Source organism: Tamandua tetradactyla, chromosome 17 (genome assembly GCF_023851605.1).
Source record: "Tamandua tetradactyla isolate mTamTet1 chromosome 17, mTamTet1.pri, whole genome shotgun sequence".
Classification (NCBI taxonomy): Eukaryota; Metazoa; Chordata; class Mammalia; order Pilosa; family Myrmecophagidae; genus Tamandua; species Tamandua tetradactyla.
This window is the reverse complement of record NC_135343.1, coordinates 49,027,599-49,047,708: the sequence shown is the minus strand read 5'-3', so window position 1 is coordinate 49,047,708 and position 20,110 is coordinate 49,027,599. Positions and strand designations below refer to the sequence as shown.

General features: G+C 44.8%; 1 protein-coding gene and 1 long non-coding RNA gene across 3 annotated transcripts in view; one reads left to right on the top strand and one right to left on the bottom strand.

The window, feature by feature from the left end:
- TACR1 (tachykinin receptor 1) overlaps positions 1–18,443 on the top strand; it is a 156,719-nt gene extending 138,276 nt beyond the window's left edge. Inside the window, exons 3-5 of the mRNA XM_077134687.1 lie at positions 11,934–12,084; positions 15,141–15,337; positions 16,887–18,443. Coding sequence (XP_076990802.1) covers positions 11,934–12,084; positions 15,141–15,337; positions 16,887–17,178 — 640 coding nt within the window. The 3' untranslated portion in view covers positions 17,179–18,443. The remainder of the gene's footprint in view (positions 1–11,933; positions 12,085–15,140; positions 15,338–16,886) is intronic.
- On the bottom strand, positions 1,356–12,079 carry LOC143661065 (uncharacterized). Of its 2 annotated transcripts, none has more exons than XR_013164400.1 (3): positions 11,938–12,079; positions 11,636–11,729; positions 1,356–1,676 (listed from the first exon to the last, which is right to left on the bottom strand). It is a non-coding gene; the product is annotated as an uncharacterized LOC143661065 (long non-coding RNA). The 2 variants fall into 2 exon arrangements; XR_013164399.1 differs by lacking the exon at positions 1,356–1,676 and adding an exon at positions 11,074–11,280.
- Positions 18,444–20,110: the final 1,667 nt, after the last annotated feature.

Sequence of the window (20,110 nt, the reverse complement as noted above, 5' to 3'; positions counted from 1 at the left end):
TTGGGTAGATTGAAATATCAGTGGTCAATGAGAGGGAGGGGTAAGGGGTATGGGATGTATGCGTTTTTTCTTTTTTCTTTTTATTTCTTTTTCTGGAGTGATGCAAATGTTCTAAAAATGATCATAGTGATAAATACACACCTATGTGATGATATTGTGAACCACTGATTGTATACAGTGAATGAAGTGTACGTGTGTGAAGATTTCTCAATAAAAATATTTAAAAAAAAAAGAAGATAACATGTCCAACATCAAGGTCAAATGCACCCCTCTCTCTCCGTCCAAAAATAAAAGAAAATGGAAGACCCATTTTTAAGGGGATGCGATTGCATAAAACACAGTCCAGAAATTATTAGATTCTCTTTGGCCAGGCTGGGGAGGTGGGAAAAGCTGTCAACACTCTCAAGTTAAAAATGCATGTCCTCTCGCATACTTCAAACTGATTAATGCGGTCTCTTGGATAATTTCTTGTGAGATGAATTGCATTGCTCAATTTGTTAATGGAAACTACAAGCTGGCAGCCAGCGGGGCTCACTGCGTAATGGTCTATTGTCTATGCTGAGAAACTCTTGGCTGAGGAACCAAAAGTAGGGTGTTTGTCTTTCCCACATGTTTCAGCCAACTGAGTTTCTTTGGGTCCGAGACAGGAAGAGGCTGTGCAAATACAAGAGTGAATACAGACATGAACTGGAATCCAAGATTTGGACACATTCCAAGGCACCCATCTAGACTGAATTGAATTATGGGTCTAATTGTTTCAGCCATGCTATTTTCCAATAAATTATCTGCCATTTTGAGCCTGCAGAATATTTCCTTGCTTGATGTGTTTGTTCATTGGTGAAAACTGTGGGTTCCCTGCTCCAACATTTTTCCATTCTTCTTAGCTCATCTGAGCAGAAGGAGAAAGAAATGTAAAGGATTGAAAGGGGGAAATGACAGATCTGTGTTTTATTCTCATTTCAACCCTGAATGATTGAACAAGGCAACTGCTTTCCTTCCCTATATCACAACTTTTCAGTTTAAAGTGGAGTTAGTGATATCTGTCTCTTACCCAAAGTCCCAGAGGTACTGAGATAAAGTAGAATCCATTCCCCAGTAACACCTTTACTATGAAATGACTGCACGCAGAGCACATGAGAGTTCTACATCTTCTAGGAGCTGTTGGTATTTACATTATAGCACACTTGTTTCATCAGATTTCATCAGAAGAAAAGGCTTCAGAGGGTGTTGTGCTAAGATTTACCTTGTAGAGAAGGAATACTTTCCCAGCACAGTGAGAGACTTGGCACATACTCGGCATCTGCTGTCCAGACTTGGAGGCACATACAGTAACTAATCATAGGCTACTGTGACTAGACTGTTTTGATTATTTTATGTGTTCTTCATAAACCCAGGGACTAGAGGGAGTGTAAAATACCAACCAAACTTTACAGGAAATGTTTACTTCGATCAGTTGGCACTGATTGGTGCAGTCTCTAAACAATGTCTCACCAAGAATAACCGTATTTCAAATGCTTGAGAGAACGATCAGAGTCCAGGCTTCGGTTCTCCTGCCTGGACCCAAGCCCTCCTCAGCTCGGCGTCTTTCCAGGCTTCAGGTGCCGAGGTGGACGTGCTTCCCAGATCTGACCCGGGTTTCCTGCGCCGCGGGGAGGCCTCTCTGCAACGCTGATCAGCTAACCCAACCCCAAGCAGAGCAAAACACAACAGAGTTAGGAAGCATTTAGAGGAGTGGAGGGTAGGTGAGTTATAGCAGCAAAATCTTTATCAGTGCCCAACTGATATTCTAGCAAACACATCACAGATAAAATGCGTTTTGTTCTCAGCAGGGTGGTCCTAATCCAAGGAGCTTGCAACACAAGTAAAAGAGCTGAACCAAAGCACCTACTGGAAAATTGCACCATGGCACTGTAAGGGGCTTGTGGGTGGGGGTGCGGGGCTGGGCAGGGTGGTGCACCAAGAATCCAAGCACGTAAAATGTGTGTCGCCTTATTGCTGGTAACGGAAATGCCGAAAGCTAGATGCGGTATGGATGGGCCAGGATGCCGGCTGCGGTTTGGCGCCACCTCGGTGTCTGACGTCGGGGCGGGTGGGGGACAGGGACTTCCGGGAAATCTCCCGAGGACTTGCTGCCATCTGCCAGATTGGAATAATTGAGCCAGGAACGTCGTACTGAGTCACAAACTCCCTCTGTGTCTCTCTGCTTCCTTAAATGAGGTCTCCCTATTCCCATCCAGGGTTGAGAACCTAAACCTTCCATTCCAACCCCTCCGTTTGGGCTAACCCACTTGGCTCCACTCGGGAACCCGTTCCTCCTCCTTCATTTCCTCAGAGCCCCATTAGCATGGAGTTGTTGGGTGAGGCATATTTGGGGAGTAAAATCGGGGCATTACAACACAGGACAGGACTGTACTCTCTGTGTGTTTATTCTCAGATAACACTGTTCCTTGTGATGAAGTAAGAAGCACTCAGCAAGGAAATCTCTTGCTGGCTGTGTCTTTTATTTAAGTTTCTGCATCCAACCATGGTACTCAGGCTCCCACCAGTCTTTCTCTGTTCTTCTGTCTGTCTGTCCTTCTGTTTATCTCTGTCTTTTCTCCCTCCCTCTCTCTGTCTCTCATATCTCTCTCCCTCTCTCTTTCTCCCTCTCTCTCTCTCATGCTTACTGTCTCATCTTTCTCTCTGTCTTGATATTTTTCCCCACTCAGGCCAATTTAGCCTTTTCCAGCTCATTCCACATTAGGTTTCTCAACTCTCTTTTCCTATGCCTCCCCCCCCCCCCACCGCCCCCCAAGAAGATCCTCTGCCAAACCAAGGGCCTCTCTCAGTCATAGGAAGCCTGCAGGAGCTTTGTAATTCAGGGCTTATTTTTTTCTTTAACATATCTACCCAATAAAAATTCTAGGCACGATTTTTAGCACCCTGACTCCATGCACAAACTATCACCACCCCCTGCTGTGGACCAACTCCCCATCCGTCCACTGCCCCTAAAGCAGACTGGAAAAAGGATGGCGCGGGTGAGGGAGCTTGGTGTCTTTCTACTCTAGTCCAGCATTTAGCTATCTCTGGTTAAAGCATTTCCAAACTTTGGCACCCATTCCTGGCAATGCATCCTTTTCAGACCTTTCTTTTGCCTGAGGGAACTGACCATTAGGGGCATAAGGCCTGGGGCAGACCAATAGCGTCTTCCACTAAACTTCATCTTCATTGTCGGTGCTGGAGATGGCCAGTGAATTTACAACCTGGTGTATTCTGGAAAACTGTAGCCCTGGCTGCAGTCCTGCTAAGCCTAAGATGACATCTTCCTATGAAGCATTTCCTTGGTGCCAGCTCTGTGACAAGAATAAATAGGCAGTTTGGCGGTTCCTCAAAAAGCTGAATATAGAATTGCCATACGACCCAGCAATACCATTGCTAGGTATCTACTCAGAGGACTTAAGGGCAAAGACACAAACGGACATTTGCACACCAGTGTTTATAGCAGCATTATTTACAATTGCAAAGAGATGGAAACAGCCAAAATGTCCATCAACAGACGAGTGGCTAAACAAACTGTGGTATATACATACGATGGAATATTATGCAGCTTTAAGACAGAATAAACTTATGAAGCATGTAATAACATGGATGGACCTAGAGAACATTATGCTGAGTGAGACTAGCCAAAAATTAAAGGACAAATACTGTATGGTCCCACTGATGTGAACCGACATTAGAGAATAAACTTGGAATATGTCATTGGTCACAGAGACCATCAGGAGTTAGAAATAGGGTAAGATAATGGGTAACTGGAGCTGAAGGGATAGACTGTGCAACAGGACTGGATACAAAAACTCAAAAATGGACAGCACAATACTACCTAATTGTAATGTAATTATGTTAAAACACTGAATGAAGCTGCATCTGAGCTATAGTTTTTTTTGGTTTTTTTTGTTTTTTTATATATTTTTTGTATTTTTTATTTTTATTTTTTTCTCTGTATTATCATTTTATTTCTTTTTCTGTTGTCTCGCTATTTCTTTTTCTAAATCGATGCACATGTACTAAGAAATGATGATCATACAACTATGTGATGATATTAACAATTACTGATTGTATACGTAGAATGGAATGATTTCTAAATGTTGTGTTAGTTAATTTTTTTAATTAATAAAAAAAATACATTATCTAACCATAAACTTCGCACAAGAGACACACTTTAGATTCAGAGACGCTATTTAGCTTAAAATAAAAGGATGGTAGTGAACAGGTAGTGAATAAGTAGACAGAATAATACAAATAATTTTGAAAGTGAACAAAGTTGGACAATCATATCCCAATTTTAAAACTACCACAAAAGCACAGTAGTCAAGACAACATGTTACTGGCATAAAGATAAGCATAGACCAGTGGAATTGAATTGAGAGTCCCAGCATAAACCACACATCTATATTCAATCACTTTCTGACAAGGGTGCCAATACCATTCAATGGGGAAAGAACAGTCTTTTCAATGAATGATGCTGAAGCAACTGCATATCCACAGGCAAAAAAAGAAATTTGGACCCCTATCTCATATCATATACAAATATTAAATCAAAATAGGTAAAACTTCTAAATATAAGAAATAAAACAACAATGCTCTTAGAAGAAAACACAAGACATCCCTATTACCTTGTACTAAGCAATGGTTTCTATATATAAGATACCAAAAATACAAGCAACCAAACAAAGAAATGGATAAATATTTGGGTTTGCTAAAGCTGTGCAGAAATGAAAAAAAAAAAGAATAAATAGGAGACTGGGTGGGCTTTGCTTAAAGAAACCTATCATCTCATCAAGCCCATACAGATAAAAAGGGAGCTGGAGAACCACGCAACAGAACTCTAATTTCTGTGGTTTGGACAGTGACCACAGTAAGAATTGGGTTTATTTCCTCTTGTGCCTAGATTTCAGCTTGCCTTCCCGCCCAGGAGCTGAGTGGTTACTGCCAGGAGGTGACACTGATTGAGGGTGGGGATTAGGTGGACCCAATTTTTCCATGAATTAAATGGATATGTTTGAGCATCCACTTTGATTGGTCAGCTCATCCTGAGAAAAGCTGCCTTTGGGGAAATTTCTGACCACAGCTTATGGCTAGATGCAGTTGATGAAGATTTGATGTTGGCCTATTTCTGAAGAACAAAGAGATAAGACACCATGTGCAGGCAGAGCTGTAACCCAGGGTAGACTGGGTGACATGCTGGAAAAATATACGGAGTTCGTTATCTCTTACCCTTTCAAACACAAAAATGTCTTCCATTGGCCTTTGCCCCCATAGTTACTGCCCTCTGCCATCCTTTCATGGAAAAGCTTATTAAAATGGAAGTCTACCCCCGCCACCTCCATTCCGTCACTTCCATTAGTCATCCCACCTGTGTTAGCATTGGCTGCTGACCATGCCATGAAAATTAAATGTGCCGCTGATCTTTGATTCCCAAAAGAGAGCTGGTTCCCATCCTCATCCTCTCTTCTCTCGGAGACATGCTCCACTCTTTCTGGAACCTCCCTTCCTTCTGCTCCCCCACCACCACCATCCCATGGCTGTCCTTCCTTCCTCTTGCCTTCTGCTCACCTTTTAGATGTGGGTGACCCTGAGTCAGCCTGCGGTCCTCCTCTCTCCTTCTGACCATTCTGCATCTCCTCATCTTCTCAAGGCTTTTGGACACATGAGAACTCCCAAATTGGAATCTCTAGCCCAGACCTTTCATCTCAACTCTAGATCCAGTCATCCATCTGCCTGCCTATATTAGCTAGGGTTCTCTGGAGAAACAGAATCAGCAGGAGGTATCTGTAAATATAAAATTTATAAAAGTGTCTCACATAGCCGTGGGTATGTAAGAGTCCAAGATCATGAGCTGGCAGCTCCAGTGAAGGTCTTTAATGAACTTTCAGGAGAGGCTGGTTGGCTGAAGCAGGAAGAATGATTGTCACTTCTGAATCCTTCTTACAAGTCTTCTGGTGATGAGATTAAGCATCACTCAATGCAGAACATACTCCCCGTTAGTTGATTGCAAATGCACTCAGCTGTTGGTGCAGCCAACATGGTCATGATTTAAGTCCATGAAATGTCCTCACAGCAACAAACAGGCCAGTGCTTGCCCGATCAGATGACAGGCCCCACCACCTGGCCAAGTTGACACATGAACCTGACCATCACACTGCCCTTGAGGTGAGCATGTCTAAAAGTCAATATACTGACTTCTGCAAACCTCCTCCTCCTCCCCATAACAGTGGCTGGCCTCCCTCTTCCCCAGTCATCTAGGTCAAAATCCAGGTAAATTACTCCACCAACCTCCAAGCCCACTGGTTCTACCTTCCAGCTACAGCACCTCTTGAGCCCATCCCCTCCTCCCCGTCCTTCAGCTGCATCTTAGCTAAGGCTCTTATCACTTCCTCTTGCATCATCAGTAAGCATCTTAAAGGCTAACTGCCCCAAGCCTTGGCTGCATCCACCCATGGTCAGAATATAAGCTTTTGATCATGCTATTTCCCTGCTTAAAATCAAGTCATGGTTTCTCATCAATTTGGAATTCATTACAAATCTCGTCTTTTATAAAATGCTCTTAGTGATTTGACCTCTTGTCTACTTGTGATGGTTAAGTTTCATGTGTCAGCTTGGCTAGGTTATGGTGTACAATCATTTATTCAAACAAGCACCGACCTGGTTGGTACTGTGAGAGCATTTCGTACATGGATCTGAATCATTAGTCAATTGATTGCATCTACCCTAGATCCTAGATGTAGAGTCCATCTACAGTCAACAAGGGAGCAATCAAAGGGGTCTCCTCATCCAATCACCCAGAGGCCTTCCAGTCAGAAGTGAGGATTTTCAGCAGTCAAAAGGAGAATTTCTATCTCTGTTTCAGCCAGCCCACTTCTCCTAGGGAACTCAACATCACCTTCACTGAGCTTCCGACTTGTGGCTTGCCCTATAAAAACTGGTATTGCCAATCTCCGTGGTCATGTGAGCCAACTCCTATAATAAATTTCTATGTAATAATATTTACATAGATTAGATAGATAATAGATAGATGGATGATAGATAGATGATATAAAGATAGAATTAGAGACAAATAGGTATCTAGAGATGGAAATAAAGAGAGATATAGATATAAATCACCTGCTGGTTCTGTTCCCCTGGAAAACCCTGACTAATACATTACCTTTCTGGCCAACTCTCCTGGTACATGTCCCGCTCAGTCCAGGTCCCATCAGTACCCTCATCACACCATGCAGCTCCCTCTAAGCCTTTACACGTGCAGGCTCCCTTACCTGCAGTGCCCACCCCGCCATTCTCAGTCTGCATATCCCATAATTCCCGGTTCAATGCCTCACCTGGCACCTCCTCCAGGAAGCTTTCCTGGCCAACTTAGTTAGATATCTCACTTCTGCCTTTCCACTGCCTTCAACGCATTTAGTAACAAAACACCCATCCCATTGTAAATACTTCTTCATTTTCCATATTTTTACATTTTATGTGTATCTGCAAGGCCTCCCCACTTACTTTCCCCAGCTGTCTCCCCTAGGGACAGGCGTGTTCTCAGCTTCCTCTTTGTGAGTGCTGCTCAGTTTGCAGCACTGTTGGTCCTTGGCGGTGGATTCAGCTTGTTGCTTATGGCCTAGGATGAAGGAGTGAAAGCTACAGAGCAACAGATCTTTTCTCAGTTTATGGAGGACCTGCCCGTGGTGCAGCTGCCAAATGGCAGAAAACTCTATGCAGGTGTCTCTCAGCCCTGACTGCCCAGGAAGAATCACCTGGGAAGCTTCTAAAATTATAATATCAAGGCTGCACTGCAGGCCAATTAAATCAGAGGCTCTGAGATAGTCATGTTAGAATTTTTTCACTGCTGTGTGCAGCCATATGAAAGCCACTGAAAGCCACATGCATCGAACTTGAATATGCCCAGGGCATCTTGTTAAAATGGTCCTTCTGGTTTGGTCCATCTGGAGTGGGGCCTGAAAGTCTGCATTCCTGACAAGCTCCTCGGCGTCACTGATGTAGCTGGGCTCAACAGGCAGTGAGCAGCATGTCACAGGGAGTATTCAAGAAGAGACTTCTGGATGATTACTTGGTATGGATATTGCATAGTGGGTCAGTGCAATGGTAGGGGGCTTGGATTTAATCAGAGCTCTACAATATTTCTGTAATAGCTGAAATATTTTTTGCCCCAAAGTCATCCACAGAAAGCCATGCAAACCCAGCAAAGCAGGACTATCTGGTTGGAGTGGAGGTATGGAGCCTAGAGCCAGCCCTTGTAGGCCCCTTCTTTCCCCACCCCAAGGCACTCAGAGTCTCCGTGAAGTACATTATGAGTATTATGATAATGGGCCTATCAATCCTGATTCCGAATGCAGAGGGTTGTCTCAGAAGCCCGAACTATTGATGTCCGAACAATGAGGTGAGTCCAGCTAGTAGACATAACCTGGATGAGGTATGAAGGTATTAAAGGCAGAGCTATCTAGTGGGCTATGGTGGTAGAGTTCTCGCTGCCATGCTGGAAACCCGGGTTCAGTTCCCAGGTGCCTGCCCATGCAAAAAAAAAAAAAAAATACAAAGCAAGCTGCAGGATTTGGGGCCATGGGTTTCCTATGCAACCAGCTTATCCTTTGAATGTGCCAAGCCCCACTCCTTGCTCGCAGGAGTGAACTGGAGAGAACCAAGGCATGAGGTTGTTGGCAGCACCCTCCTTCAGTAAGTAACAATAAGCCCATCAGCCTGACATAGTGACCAAAATCAATGCACTGGGTTTCCTCGTTGTCTATACTAGCCTAGTGCCTACCTCAGTAAGTGGGGGCTGAGCAGGGCCTGCCTTCCTTCTGTTACCACCTCTTACGGGCACACTTCTATTGCATCCTGGCCCCTAATCTCTTCTCCCAAGGCAGGTATTAACTCTGAGAGCTCATAAAATCCTGTCTGGCAGGAACCTAGAAAATATGAGAATTGAAAGCCAAAAAAAAAGTATGGAGTCATGCAAAATGAAACTACAGTAGGCTCACTGAGAGCAATGACTTTGACAAAAAAAAAAAATCTTTTAAAACATGATTATCTCCAAGTAACTACAAGGATATGGTAAAATTTCTCCCAAAAGTGTCAAAGTGAAAGAAATATATTCATTTTAATATTTTCTGAGGAAATTTCATTCATTTCACTATATTCATTTAGAATTTTTGGAAACTTGGTCACTGTTTGGGCTGAGCATTTGCGATTTCTACCTAAAGGGGATTTATCTAAGCCAAGGTGTGGGATGAGATACTTAACTCAGATCCCATCCAAGAATCAAACTTGCCTTTTTGGACGGATGTGGGGGCAGGGGCAGAAGGCTGCAATGTGGAGACCCAGGCCCCAGCCTAGCTAAAATTTTCCTCTGTTACTCTTAATCATCCTTAATAAGCATGGACAAGCCAATGCTCTGACTGTAACACTTTCTCAATGAAATTAAGTCCATACTTTTTGTTGGCTTCACATAATTAAGAAAATTATGTTTCTTTCTTAAAAAAAGAAAAAGTCTGTTAAATCATACATTTACTGATTTATCTTAGCATTGTCCTATGGGTCTGATCTGTAATTTCCCAGAGGGCACTTTAATGAAGTCATAAAATCCCAAACAACAATGGGCCCCCCCAACAGGGTTGGGGACCTTGGGTCTCTAACAGTGGTTCTCTGGCTGCATATCAGAACCATTTAGAGAATTTTTTTTTTTAATATAGTTTCCTGCTGTCACATCCAGGCCACTCTGGTCAATATCTCTGGGTACTGCTCATTTTCCAAGCTCCCCTCGGGATTCCTGAAGGTATCCAGGGTTGAGAACCAAGGTCTAAGGCCTTGTTTCACAAAGCGTGATCTGGGGTCAGCTGCAGCAGCATTACCTGGGAACTGGAAAGAAATGCAGATTCCCAGGCCCACCCCAGACCTTCCGGGTGAGAGATCCCGGGGTGGGGCCTGCACGGGAATTCCGAAATCCCAAATAAAGAACATCAGTGACCCGCCCTCAGAGTCCTCCCTCCTGACAAAGCTGTGCCGAAGTGTTCTGGCGCCAACCAAGTATCAGTCTGAGTTAAGGGGGGGGCTATTCCGACAGGTGGGAGAAGAAGGTGCAACCAGGAGGGGGGCTCCCTAACTCCCCCCACCCCTGTTGTCTCTAAAAGAGTAGAGAAGCAAGCCCCGCTCAGCCCCAACTGTCCATGCAGCAGCAGGAGGGAAGGGGCTGGGATCAGGAAGAAACCAGGATAATCCAGGCGCAGCCATGGCTGCTGGAGAACTCAGAAGGCTCCTGAGGAGGTGGCACTTAGGGGACTAGGTGGCCAGGTGAGGCTGGAACGAGCCGCCTGTCTGCACAGGAGGGAGGCCACAGGGCACTCTGCTGAAGCTGTAGTTCAATTGTCCTCGGGTTGCAAATGTAAAATATTCGGAAGGGACTAAAAAGTGGTAAAACTGCGGGCGCTTTGCAAAGAAGCGATTGAAAGCAAGTGGAGTATCAATAAAGGAGAAAGAACCAAATCGAGTGATTCATTGGATTTTCCTTGTTGGAAGAAAATTGTTGCAGAGAATAAGCATAAATTGTAAATGGAGTGGAGGAAAGGATCATTGGGTGACTTTTGTCCAGGGACCAGATAGATGCTGGTTCTGGAGTCATAGACCTGACTTCTAATCTCAGCTCCTCCTTTTACTCCTTTGTGTGGGTTTGGGCAGGTATCCCAAACTAAGCTAAGCTTTGTCTGTCTAAGCTTTGGTTTCCTCAGCTACAAAATGGGATTTTGACAATACCTACCCATCATTTGTCTTGAGGATGAAATAAGAAAATGCCAGTAAAATGCTTGTAATGGTGCTCATTATAAATACTCAGTAAAACTTAACTACCACATCTACTATTAATACTGTCATTAATATTATTATTGGCACAGTAACCTATGGCAAAAGCCCCCAAATATTAGCTGTTCTATTATTATTGTTACTATTTGGAATGCTAAGCTTCTCCGTTATACTTGTATCTGAAAAACGAGGCTGAGTACCCAAACAAGCCAGAGACTCCTGGAGGCAAATATCATTCTCAAAATGCAAAAATTTTATTTGAGTCTCCTACTTAGAAGAAACCATGTTGAGACAGATTAGGGTAAGTTATACTGTGGTGACAAATAACCCTCAAACTCAGTGACTGCACACGGCGTAGATTTATTTCCTCCTCATGCTGCATCCACTGGAAGCTAGCTGGCATTTCTGCTCCAGTCCCTGTGATCACTCAGGGACCCAGGCAGCTTCCATCTAGAGAAATATTTTTAAAGGCCAGTCTTAGAAGTGGCTTATACTTTGTGGCTTCCACCATTTGATACTGGTCCTAGGATACATCTTACCCCTCTCATAGAAGACAGCTCTTTAAGTGAGTCTTCTCTTCTCCAAGCTTATTATTCTAATACCCATGAGCCCACTTGTCACATCGCCTCTTAGGGGTTCTCAACTGAATGCACTAGTTGGCCCATATCCCTGCACCAAAAGTGAGCGTAAGTGTAGCCTGAAAGGCATGAACTGATACAACCATCTCCTTCGTTCTAGAAAACACATTTCTATTGATGCAGGCTGTGTGCATCCGTTTTTTTTCTGTAAGTGACATTGTACTTACCGTGGACTAAAATTACCATAGGTTGACGATGGATTCAGCTCCCTCTCATCAAAGCTTATTATTTTCTTTTCAATCCGGGCAGAAATCTCCCTGACTGAAATGTCCAGAAGGAAAACATAATTTGAGATGGGCTCTCTCTGGTTTATCCGTTATCCTCACCCCCCACCCCCTTTGCAGGTGGCGAGCATCCCCGGGGCGTGCAGGAGGGTCCCAGCTCATCTACGGCGCAGGCTGAGAGGCAGCCGCCGAGGCTCGCACCCCTTAGCCTGACTCCTCCCCCCGCCCCGCCCCGCTGCAGGTACCACATCGGCGTGACGGTGCTCATCTACTTCCTGCCGCTGCTGGTGATCGGCTACGCGTACACCGTGGTGGGGGTCACCCTGTGGGCCAGCGAGATCCCCGGGGACTCCTCGGACCGTTACCACGAGCAAGTCTCTGCCAAGCGGAAGGTGAGCGAGGGGCACGCGGCACCTCCGGCTCCTTGGCTCAGGCGGCAGGCCCGGGAAGCAGGGAGGGCTGGGAGCTCAAGAGACGAAGGGGGCCAGAGGACTCAGGCACAGAGCGTCTCTGGTCTAAGCAACCCTGAAAGGGAGGGGAGGGGGACAGGAGAGGGGGAAAAGGGGGGCGGGGGTGTGGGGAGAAGAAGGAGAGAGGAGGGGATGGACGTTTCTTCAATGTATTTATGACTCAGTCCTGCCCCTTAAAAGTAATTGGTACCTGTCAATCTGTTTAACACACACATACAGTCTAAACTAAGAAATTCAGTCCTCTTGGAGGTATTCATTAAATTCAGAATAAATAAAAACATTTACATAGTTCAAACATCAAAAAGTATTAAAAGGGACAAAATCATAGCGATGGAGAACAGACCCAGCATTGCCAGGGTCTGGATCCGGGAGATACAAGAGTAACATGAGGGAGTTTCTCTGTGTTAAGAGAACAGTCCTGGACTCTGATTGTGGGGTGTGGTCACTTATTCACACGCATGATAAAAAGTCATAGAACTATATACATGCAAAATCAATACATATAAAAACTGCCAAGATCCAAATGCAGTCTGTAGTTTAGTTGATAGCACAGTGCTAGTGTCAGTTCCTGGGTTTGATCCTGTAGAATGGTGATATAAGATGCCAGCACTGGGGGAAACTGGGGGAAGAGCACCCAAGGACTCTCAGTACTCTTTCTGCAACTTCTTGGGACTCTTAAATTATTTCAAATGTGAAAGTTAAAGAAACATATTAAAACCATGAAAAATCTCCCTCTCTTCCAGGTCCTCCATCTACCCAGTTCCCAAGTGCACACACACACACTCACAAATATGCTGCACTCACATACACACACTAACACATATACACACTCACAACATGCAGTCACATGCACTCACACACACACACACTGGTAACCACTGTTGTTGGTTTCCTATTTAGCCTTGTAAATATTTTAATGTATTTATAAGTCAAAAAATATATATCCTTTTCTTCTCTCCTTTTTTACACAAATAGTAAATACACAGTGCTCTACTCCTCGATTTTTCTAACTATGAGATCTTCAGACTTTTAATATGTAAAGAGCTTTCTCCAGGTGATTGATTGGCAGAATGCTCACCTTTCATGCGGGAGACCCAGGTTCGATTGCCAGACCATGCACCGAAAGAAAAAAAAAAGAGCTTTCTCATTCTTTGTACTTCTTTCATGTAATATTTCACTGTGGGGATGCTATGTAGTTCTTTACTGAAGATTTGTTATGGATAAAAAGGAGGGGGTTACATCACCCAGTATTCATAAAATGTTCTTTTAAGACCCCTTTAAACATCTGACATTTCCGAAGCCCATTCCCACAGCTGCCCAAATCCCTTCCCATCTCTTTCACTACCCCTGAGTTTCCAAACCTAGCCCCTACGTTAGCTCATTGTCCCTCCCCTTTTCCATTCCCTCTGCTGCTTCCTCAGCCTTCCTCAATCTTGCCTTTTGGAAGACGCATTCCTCTTAGTTAGTTTGATGAGTTTGGTCTCCCTTGGCTACTCCTGTCATTGCCTAGAACGGGAACATAAGAGAAGTTTACAAACTTTAGGATGCATCAGAATCACCTGGAGGACTTGTCAGATTGCACACTGCTGGGTGCTGGTTCTAGAGTTTCTGATTTCACTAGGTACAGCCTGAGGACTTGAATTTCTCACAAGTTCCCAGGTGATGCTCATGGCACTGACATAACCAAAGCTGTCTGGCAGTGAGTGGGTGTTCTAGTTTGCTAGCTGCCCGAATGCAATATACCAGAAACAGAATGGCTTTTAACGAGGGGAATTTAATGAGTTGCTAGTTTACAGTTCTAAGGCCGAGAAAATGTCCCAATTAAAACAAGTCTATGGAAATGTCCAATCAAAGGCATCCAGGGAAAGATACCTTGGTTCAAGAAGGCCGATGAAGTTCAGGGTTTCTTTCTCCAGTGAGAAGGCACATGGCGAACACAGTCAGGGCTTCTCTCTCGGCTAGAAAGGCATATGGTGAATACGGCATCATCTGCTAGCTTTCTCTCCTGGCTTCCAGTGTCATGAAGCTCCCTAGGAGGCGTTTTCTTTCTTCATCTCCAAAGGTCGCTGGCTGGTGGACTCTCTGTTTCGTAGTGTTGCTCTCTCTGAATCTCTTTCTCCAAAATGTTTCCTCTTTTATAGGACTTCAGAAACTAATCAAAACCCACTCAAATGGGTGGAGACATGTCATCACCTAATCCCGTTTAACAACCACTCTTGACTAAATCACATCAACCAGGGAGATGATCTCATTACAGTTTCAAATATACAGTATTGAATAGGGATTATTCTACCTTTATGAAATGGGATTTATATTAAAACATGACTTTTCTTAGGGGGCATACTTCCTTTCAAACCAGCACAGTGGGTGTAAAAGGTCCTACCTCCTTATCAAAGGGGGTCATTTTTTCAATCCATCTCTTGAAGGACTTGAGTTGGCGCAGCCCCAGGACCAAAGAACACACTAGGTATAGAGTCGGATGTGAGTTTTATTAGGACTTACAAACAGGATATTGTACCATTGGCAGTCATTCAGGAAGTCAGTGCTCCACAGAGGTGGGGGGGGGGGCCCAAGGGACAGCTTATAAGGGTTTAGGACAAGGACATTCCATAAGGTATGAAAACAGAGTTTCAGCAGGGTCTCATGACACAGGAGTTTGGGGAGTTATTATCAACACATCAGGGGAGAGGAGTTCCAATGCTTTATAAGATAAGTGGTTTATGATACCACTGTACACTCTTTTCTTCCATGAGGAAGTCTGTTGACCTTTAACTTCTGTCTGGATCATGCAGGAGGCTACCGAAGTACCTTACTCTCAGTATGGAGGGGGAGCCCTGGCCCTGGGGTCTCCACAGTCATAATGAATACTTCCCGCCCCCTCCCACACTGTGCACCATGAGAGGGGTGAGAGGGGAGAGAACAAAGCCATGAGGGAGGGAGGATGTGCTGGTAGTCTCACTGTCTTGTCCTCTTGCCAGGTGGTCAAGATGATGATCGTTGTGGTATGTACCTTTGCCATCTGCTGGCTGCCCTTCCACATCTTCTTCCTCCTGCCTTACATCAACCCAGATCTCTACATGGAGAAGTTTATTCAGCAGGTCTACCTGGCCATCATGTGGCTGGCCATGAGCTCCACCATGTACAACCCCATCATCTACTGCTGCCTCAATGACAGGTGAGGACCCAATTCCCCATCCCCTTCCAGGGACCACAAGACCACCTGCCTATACAGTGGCCAAGCAGCTGACCTATCAAAGTCAGCCATGAGACAAGAGGGACTGGTGAGGACAGTGGCCAACTCATCACCATATTACTCAGTCCTTGCTGAGGGTTGCTATGCAAGAATGTGAACTTGGGGTAAACAGATTTTTCTTCTTTTTCAAGAAATCCAAAAATCCAGATTTTTATGCAAAATTTGATTCTTAAACACTGACATGGTGTGATGGAGGGAGGAAGGTAGAATGAAAAAAAAAAACCTCTGTGATTGATGCATAGATAGTATACCTGACAGCTGGAGCCAGTTGATGGCCTGTGAGTTTGCTCACTCCGCCTTATGGATCCAGACAGAAAGAGATTTGGTTTAAAGCTGAGCCAGCCACATGTGGCACTGGAATACCATCCCCCACAGGGCACCTTCTCCCTTCTCTGATCTCTCACTTTCTTCTCCCCATCCGATTATACGATCTGGGTGGCTTTACCCAGCCTGTAGTTCCAACAGGACCAAGTAAGCAAAGAGGAGTATAATTCCTGCTTGTACTTGGTCAAAGCGGTTGGTGAGGGTCAATCCCATAGCAGAAATCAGCCTCAGACACTTAAGAGCAGAGAGCAGGGAGCTCCCCAATAAGAGATGGTGGTCATCCAAAGGGAATTTACCATGACTCGCAGAGGGTCCCAGCAGGGAGCTGAATCTCTGTGGCCGCAGCACAATCTGTCATCCAGACCATGACCTCAACCTCCGGTAGGGAAAGGGGGTGAGAGGTGGGGCAGGGACAAAATGCTGGTTACCATCTTTATATCCATCAGTCATTGGCCTATAAAGTGCCTTCTGTGAATGAGACACTCGGGTAGTACAGATTTGGGGAAAGGCTTCTCTTGAACTTGTCTGAATGGTCTCCATTAGTCTAACCCACAGATTTGTCTTTTTAAGGACCCAACAACCTTCATAAACTTTTTCAGGTTAAATCTCCCAGCAAGTATTTGAGTAAAGACTGATTCTCCCTGTTTTATAGACAGGGAAACTGAGGCTCACTGAAGGGACATGATTGGCAGAAAGTCACCCTTCAGTCCGTGGGCTACTCGAGGGAAGGACTGTGTCTTGTGTGTTTTCACTGCCCTAGGACCAAATGTTTGTTGATGCTGAACTAACCCCAAGCCCACTGGCCCATACCAGAACAGGCAGCATTGTTCAGTGGTCACGTGAGCCCAGATTCTAGCTCTGGATTTGATCCTTTGTGGGGTTTTTTTAGCAATTTTATTGAGATATGTTATATATTCACATACCGTATTAACATCCAAAGTGTACCTGGATTTGATATTCAATGACTGACCTTTAAATCTCTGGGGCCTTAGTGTTTCCAAATGTAAATTAATTTTAAAAGTAATAATAATAACACAGAATCGCACTTAGATGTGTTTGTGTGTTAAAAGAGCTGCTGCAATTGTGCGGACACCCTCTGAAAGCTGGCTTGCCCCCAAGGTCCTCTCTCCTTCTGCTCTCTCCACAGGTTCCGTCTGGGTTTCAAGCACGCCTTCCGGTGCTGCCCCTTCATCAACGCTGGTGACTACGAGGGGCTCGAGATGAAATCCACCCGGTACCTCCAGACCCAGGGCAGTGTATACAAAGTCAGCCACCTGGAGACAACCGTCTCTACAGTGGTGGGGGCCCATGAGGAAGAGCTGGAGGATGCCCCCAAGGCCATGCCTTCATCCCTGGACTTGACCTCCAACGGCTCCTCTCGCAGCAACTCCAAGACCATGACAGAGAGCTTCAGCTTCTACTCCAACATGCTCTCCTAGACCACTGGGCAGCAGCAGGTGCCACCCACCACCACATTGTCTTGCTTCACTTCATGCATGGATACTTCCTTGATCTGGAGACCATCAGATATCTCTAACACTAGGGCTTGTGGAAAGGGTCAGAGTGATTTAGTGGAGAAGACACCATCCTGGAGACAAAAACAAAAAGCAAAAAAATGGGATTCTCCCCTATCTTTGCACCCATATGCTGTGTGACCTAAGGCAAATCACTGAGCTTCTCTGAGCCTATGAAATGAGAGGGGTTGGACTAGATCTTCTCTGCAGTTCATTCCATGATTCTAGAAGTCTAGGCTGCATGTGAACTTTTATTTCAGGATGAATTTTATAGGGCAGCAGTATATCAAACTGGCCCACTTGCCTGCAGCCCCCAAACTACTTCAATAGATTTATTTTTGGTTGAGCTCAGGTTATCATTCCTTAGCTGGTGGCTCATTTCACTTCATCCTCCACGTGAAATTGGAATGAAAGATTTGACTCTGTCTTCTAAGTATCTATGAAAGAAAACATACTTCTGCCCTATTTTAGCATCTTAATATTTCAATACATTTAATGAGGGCCACAATTTTTCTGTTGTGTCTCCCTGCAACTGAAGCAGGCAGAGAAATGTCCAGTGATAGAAGCTAACATTCATTATGTGTCAGAGGTTAGGAGAACTGCACAGTCCTTAATCTGTCTGAGCCTCTCTCCTTATTTGTAAAATCTTGGGGTTGAGCTAGATCTTCTAAATGTCCCTTTGAATTTTAACATTTAGTGGTTCAGTGATTGTATGATTTATTCTCAAAAAATAAAAGGCAGTCTCAAAAAGAACAGGTACAGAGTTTCTAGTGACTAGTATACAGCTCCTAGAGAGAAGCAACTGTTAAGAGTTTAGATAAATCTCCCTTTTGGACATTTTTTTTTTTAATTATCCTAAAACAGTGCGTGCATTCCTTCTCCTGGAAGGTTTTGGCCTTTTTCAGTGCAGAAGACTTCAAACCTAAGCCTGCACCTCTCTGCAGGCTTTAGCGGGCTGAGTTCCGCAGATGGAGAATATCACCAGGAAAGACAAACGTGCACTCCCTGCTCTGATCTTTGGGGTATCAGAGGGCAGGAATGCAAATGCAGATTCTTCATACTAGCATAGGGCATGGGCCCAGATGCCTGTGAGCAAGGAAGCTGCACCCCACAATAATACTTCTGGGAAGAGGGCACCTCATATATTCCCCCAGAGACCTTGAGTCTTCCCTTTGTGCAGCCCCGGCTCTGCTGACCTCTTACCTATGAAGGACTGGAAGGACCCACTGATGGTTTGAGCCCTCCCATCTGCCAGAGCCAGGAGCTTATGCTTTGTGTGCTAACACAGTTTTGAGGCCTCCAGCAGGTGAGCACGCCATTCCTTTGTGTCTCCCAGATCTGTGCTCTGTCCAGATGTGGGTGGCTGAAAGACGCCTCATGTGATATTCATGAACATCCTCCTTGGGTTTTGAAGGATGACTGCACACGTTCTGTAGCCATAGTGTTACTCGCAGGCTTTGCAAACTCACCCAGCCCTGCTGGCTCTAATCCTATCAAGACATTGGCAGCCCTGGGGGGAAAGTATAAAAGCCAGAAAGACCCAAGAGCCATATTCTGCAGAGTAGCACAGAAAGGATTGAACAAATTTAATCAAATCAGTACAATGAAGATATATGAATGGAAGACATAATTTAGGGACACAAAAGTCTGTCCTTAAAGCATTAGTCATACTTCTAATAGAGAATCGTGGTCATGTCAGAAAGATGTAAAGAACCAGCATGATTGTGAGAAGAACATAGAAAGAAAGCATAGAGGAATTGGGGTCATTCCATCTACAGAAGAGAAAACTAGGTATTTCTTGAGCACCTGCCCTGGACGTGGTCCCGCTGCAGGACACCCAGCTCCTTCCATTCTTGAGGAGCCCAGCTTTCTTACCGTTGCCAACTAGCCCGTCTCCTTGGGTCCAGTCTTCCAGCAGGTGTGGAGAAGTAGATTCTGCCCAGGGTCCTAAAAAAGCCACACTCAACGTGAGTTATCAAGGTAAAGGCTGGGACCTTCAGAAGGTAGAGTTACCTAAAATAATTCCAAAGGGAGTTTCCAGTCGGTCCAGAGAACCAAAGATGAGGTAGTTGACCAGTACCACCACTGCCCATAACTGGGAATATGGGATGGTCCCAGGCAGTTTCAAATATACTAAAGCACCACTTCAGAGAGAGCCCAGCAAGCCTTCCTCCGACCCACGCCCCAGTGTCCACTTAGCTTTAAAACAATGTTGTCAGCTCCACATGTGAGAAACACTATGATTTGTACTGTGCATGGAGCTCATTCTTATTACAGAAATATCACCCTGTGTTTATTCCATAAATGTTTTTCCTTGCTGTGCTGTCCAGTGGTGATAGACTATAACACATCGTGGGGCTGTCTTTGTTATGTTACTTCCAAAATGTGGGATCCAATTGCTGTCAAAGTGTTATTTGTATTGTGCCAACCTCCTCCACATTCTTTCTCAGAGAGGAGCTCTCGTGTCTATCACCTTCAAACAATGAGACCACAGTAATTGAGGGGTTGAAGGGGAACTTTATGAGAGGCTCTAAAGAGCAAGAGACCTCACCCCACACCAGAATGCTAAGGCATGCTGGAATGTCTTTTCTCTTGGAGGAGCTTAGTGGGACCCTGGAAAAGGGAACTCAGGAGATGGCTTTAGGGGAAAGGAGTATCCATGGAGGAGGCTGGTTCCTGAAGTTTCCATGGGATCCTGGAAAGATTCTCTAGACAGAAATAAAGTATGCATCTGACCAGCACATACCTGTGTCTCTTCTCTAGGGAACTTAAGCACACTGTGGGGGACTGATGGAAAAGGTACTGGGAGCCCAGCATTTTGCATAGTCAGAAAAATGAAACCCAATATCCAGCAAAC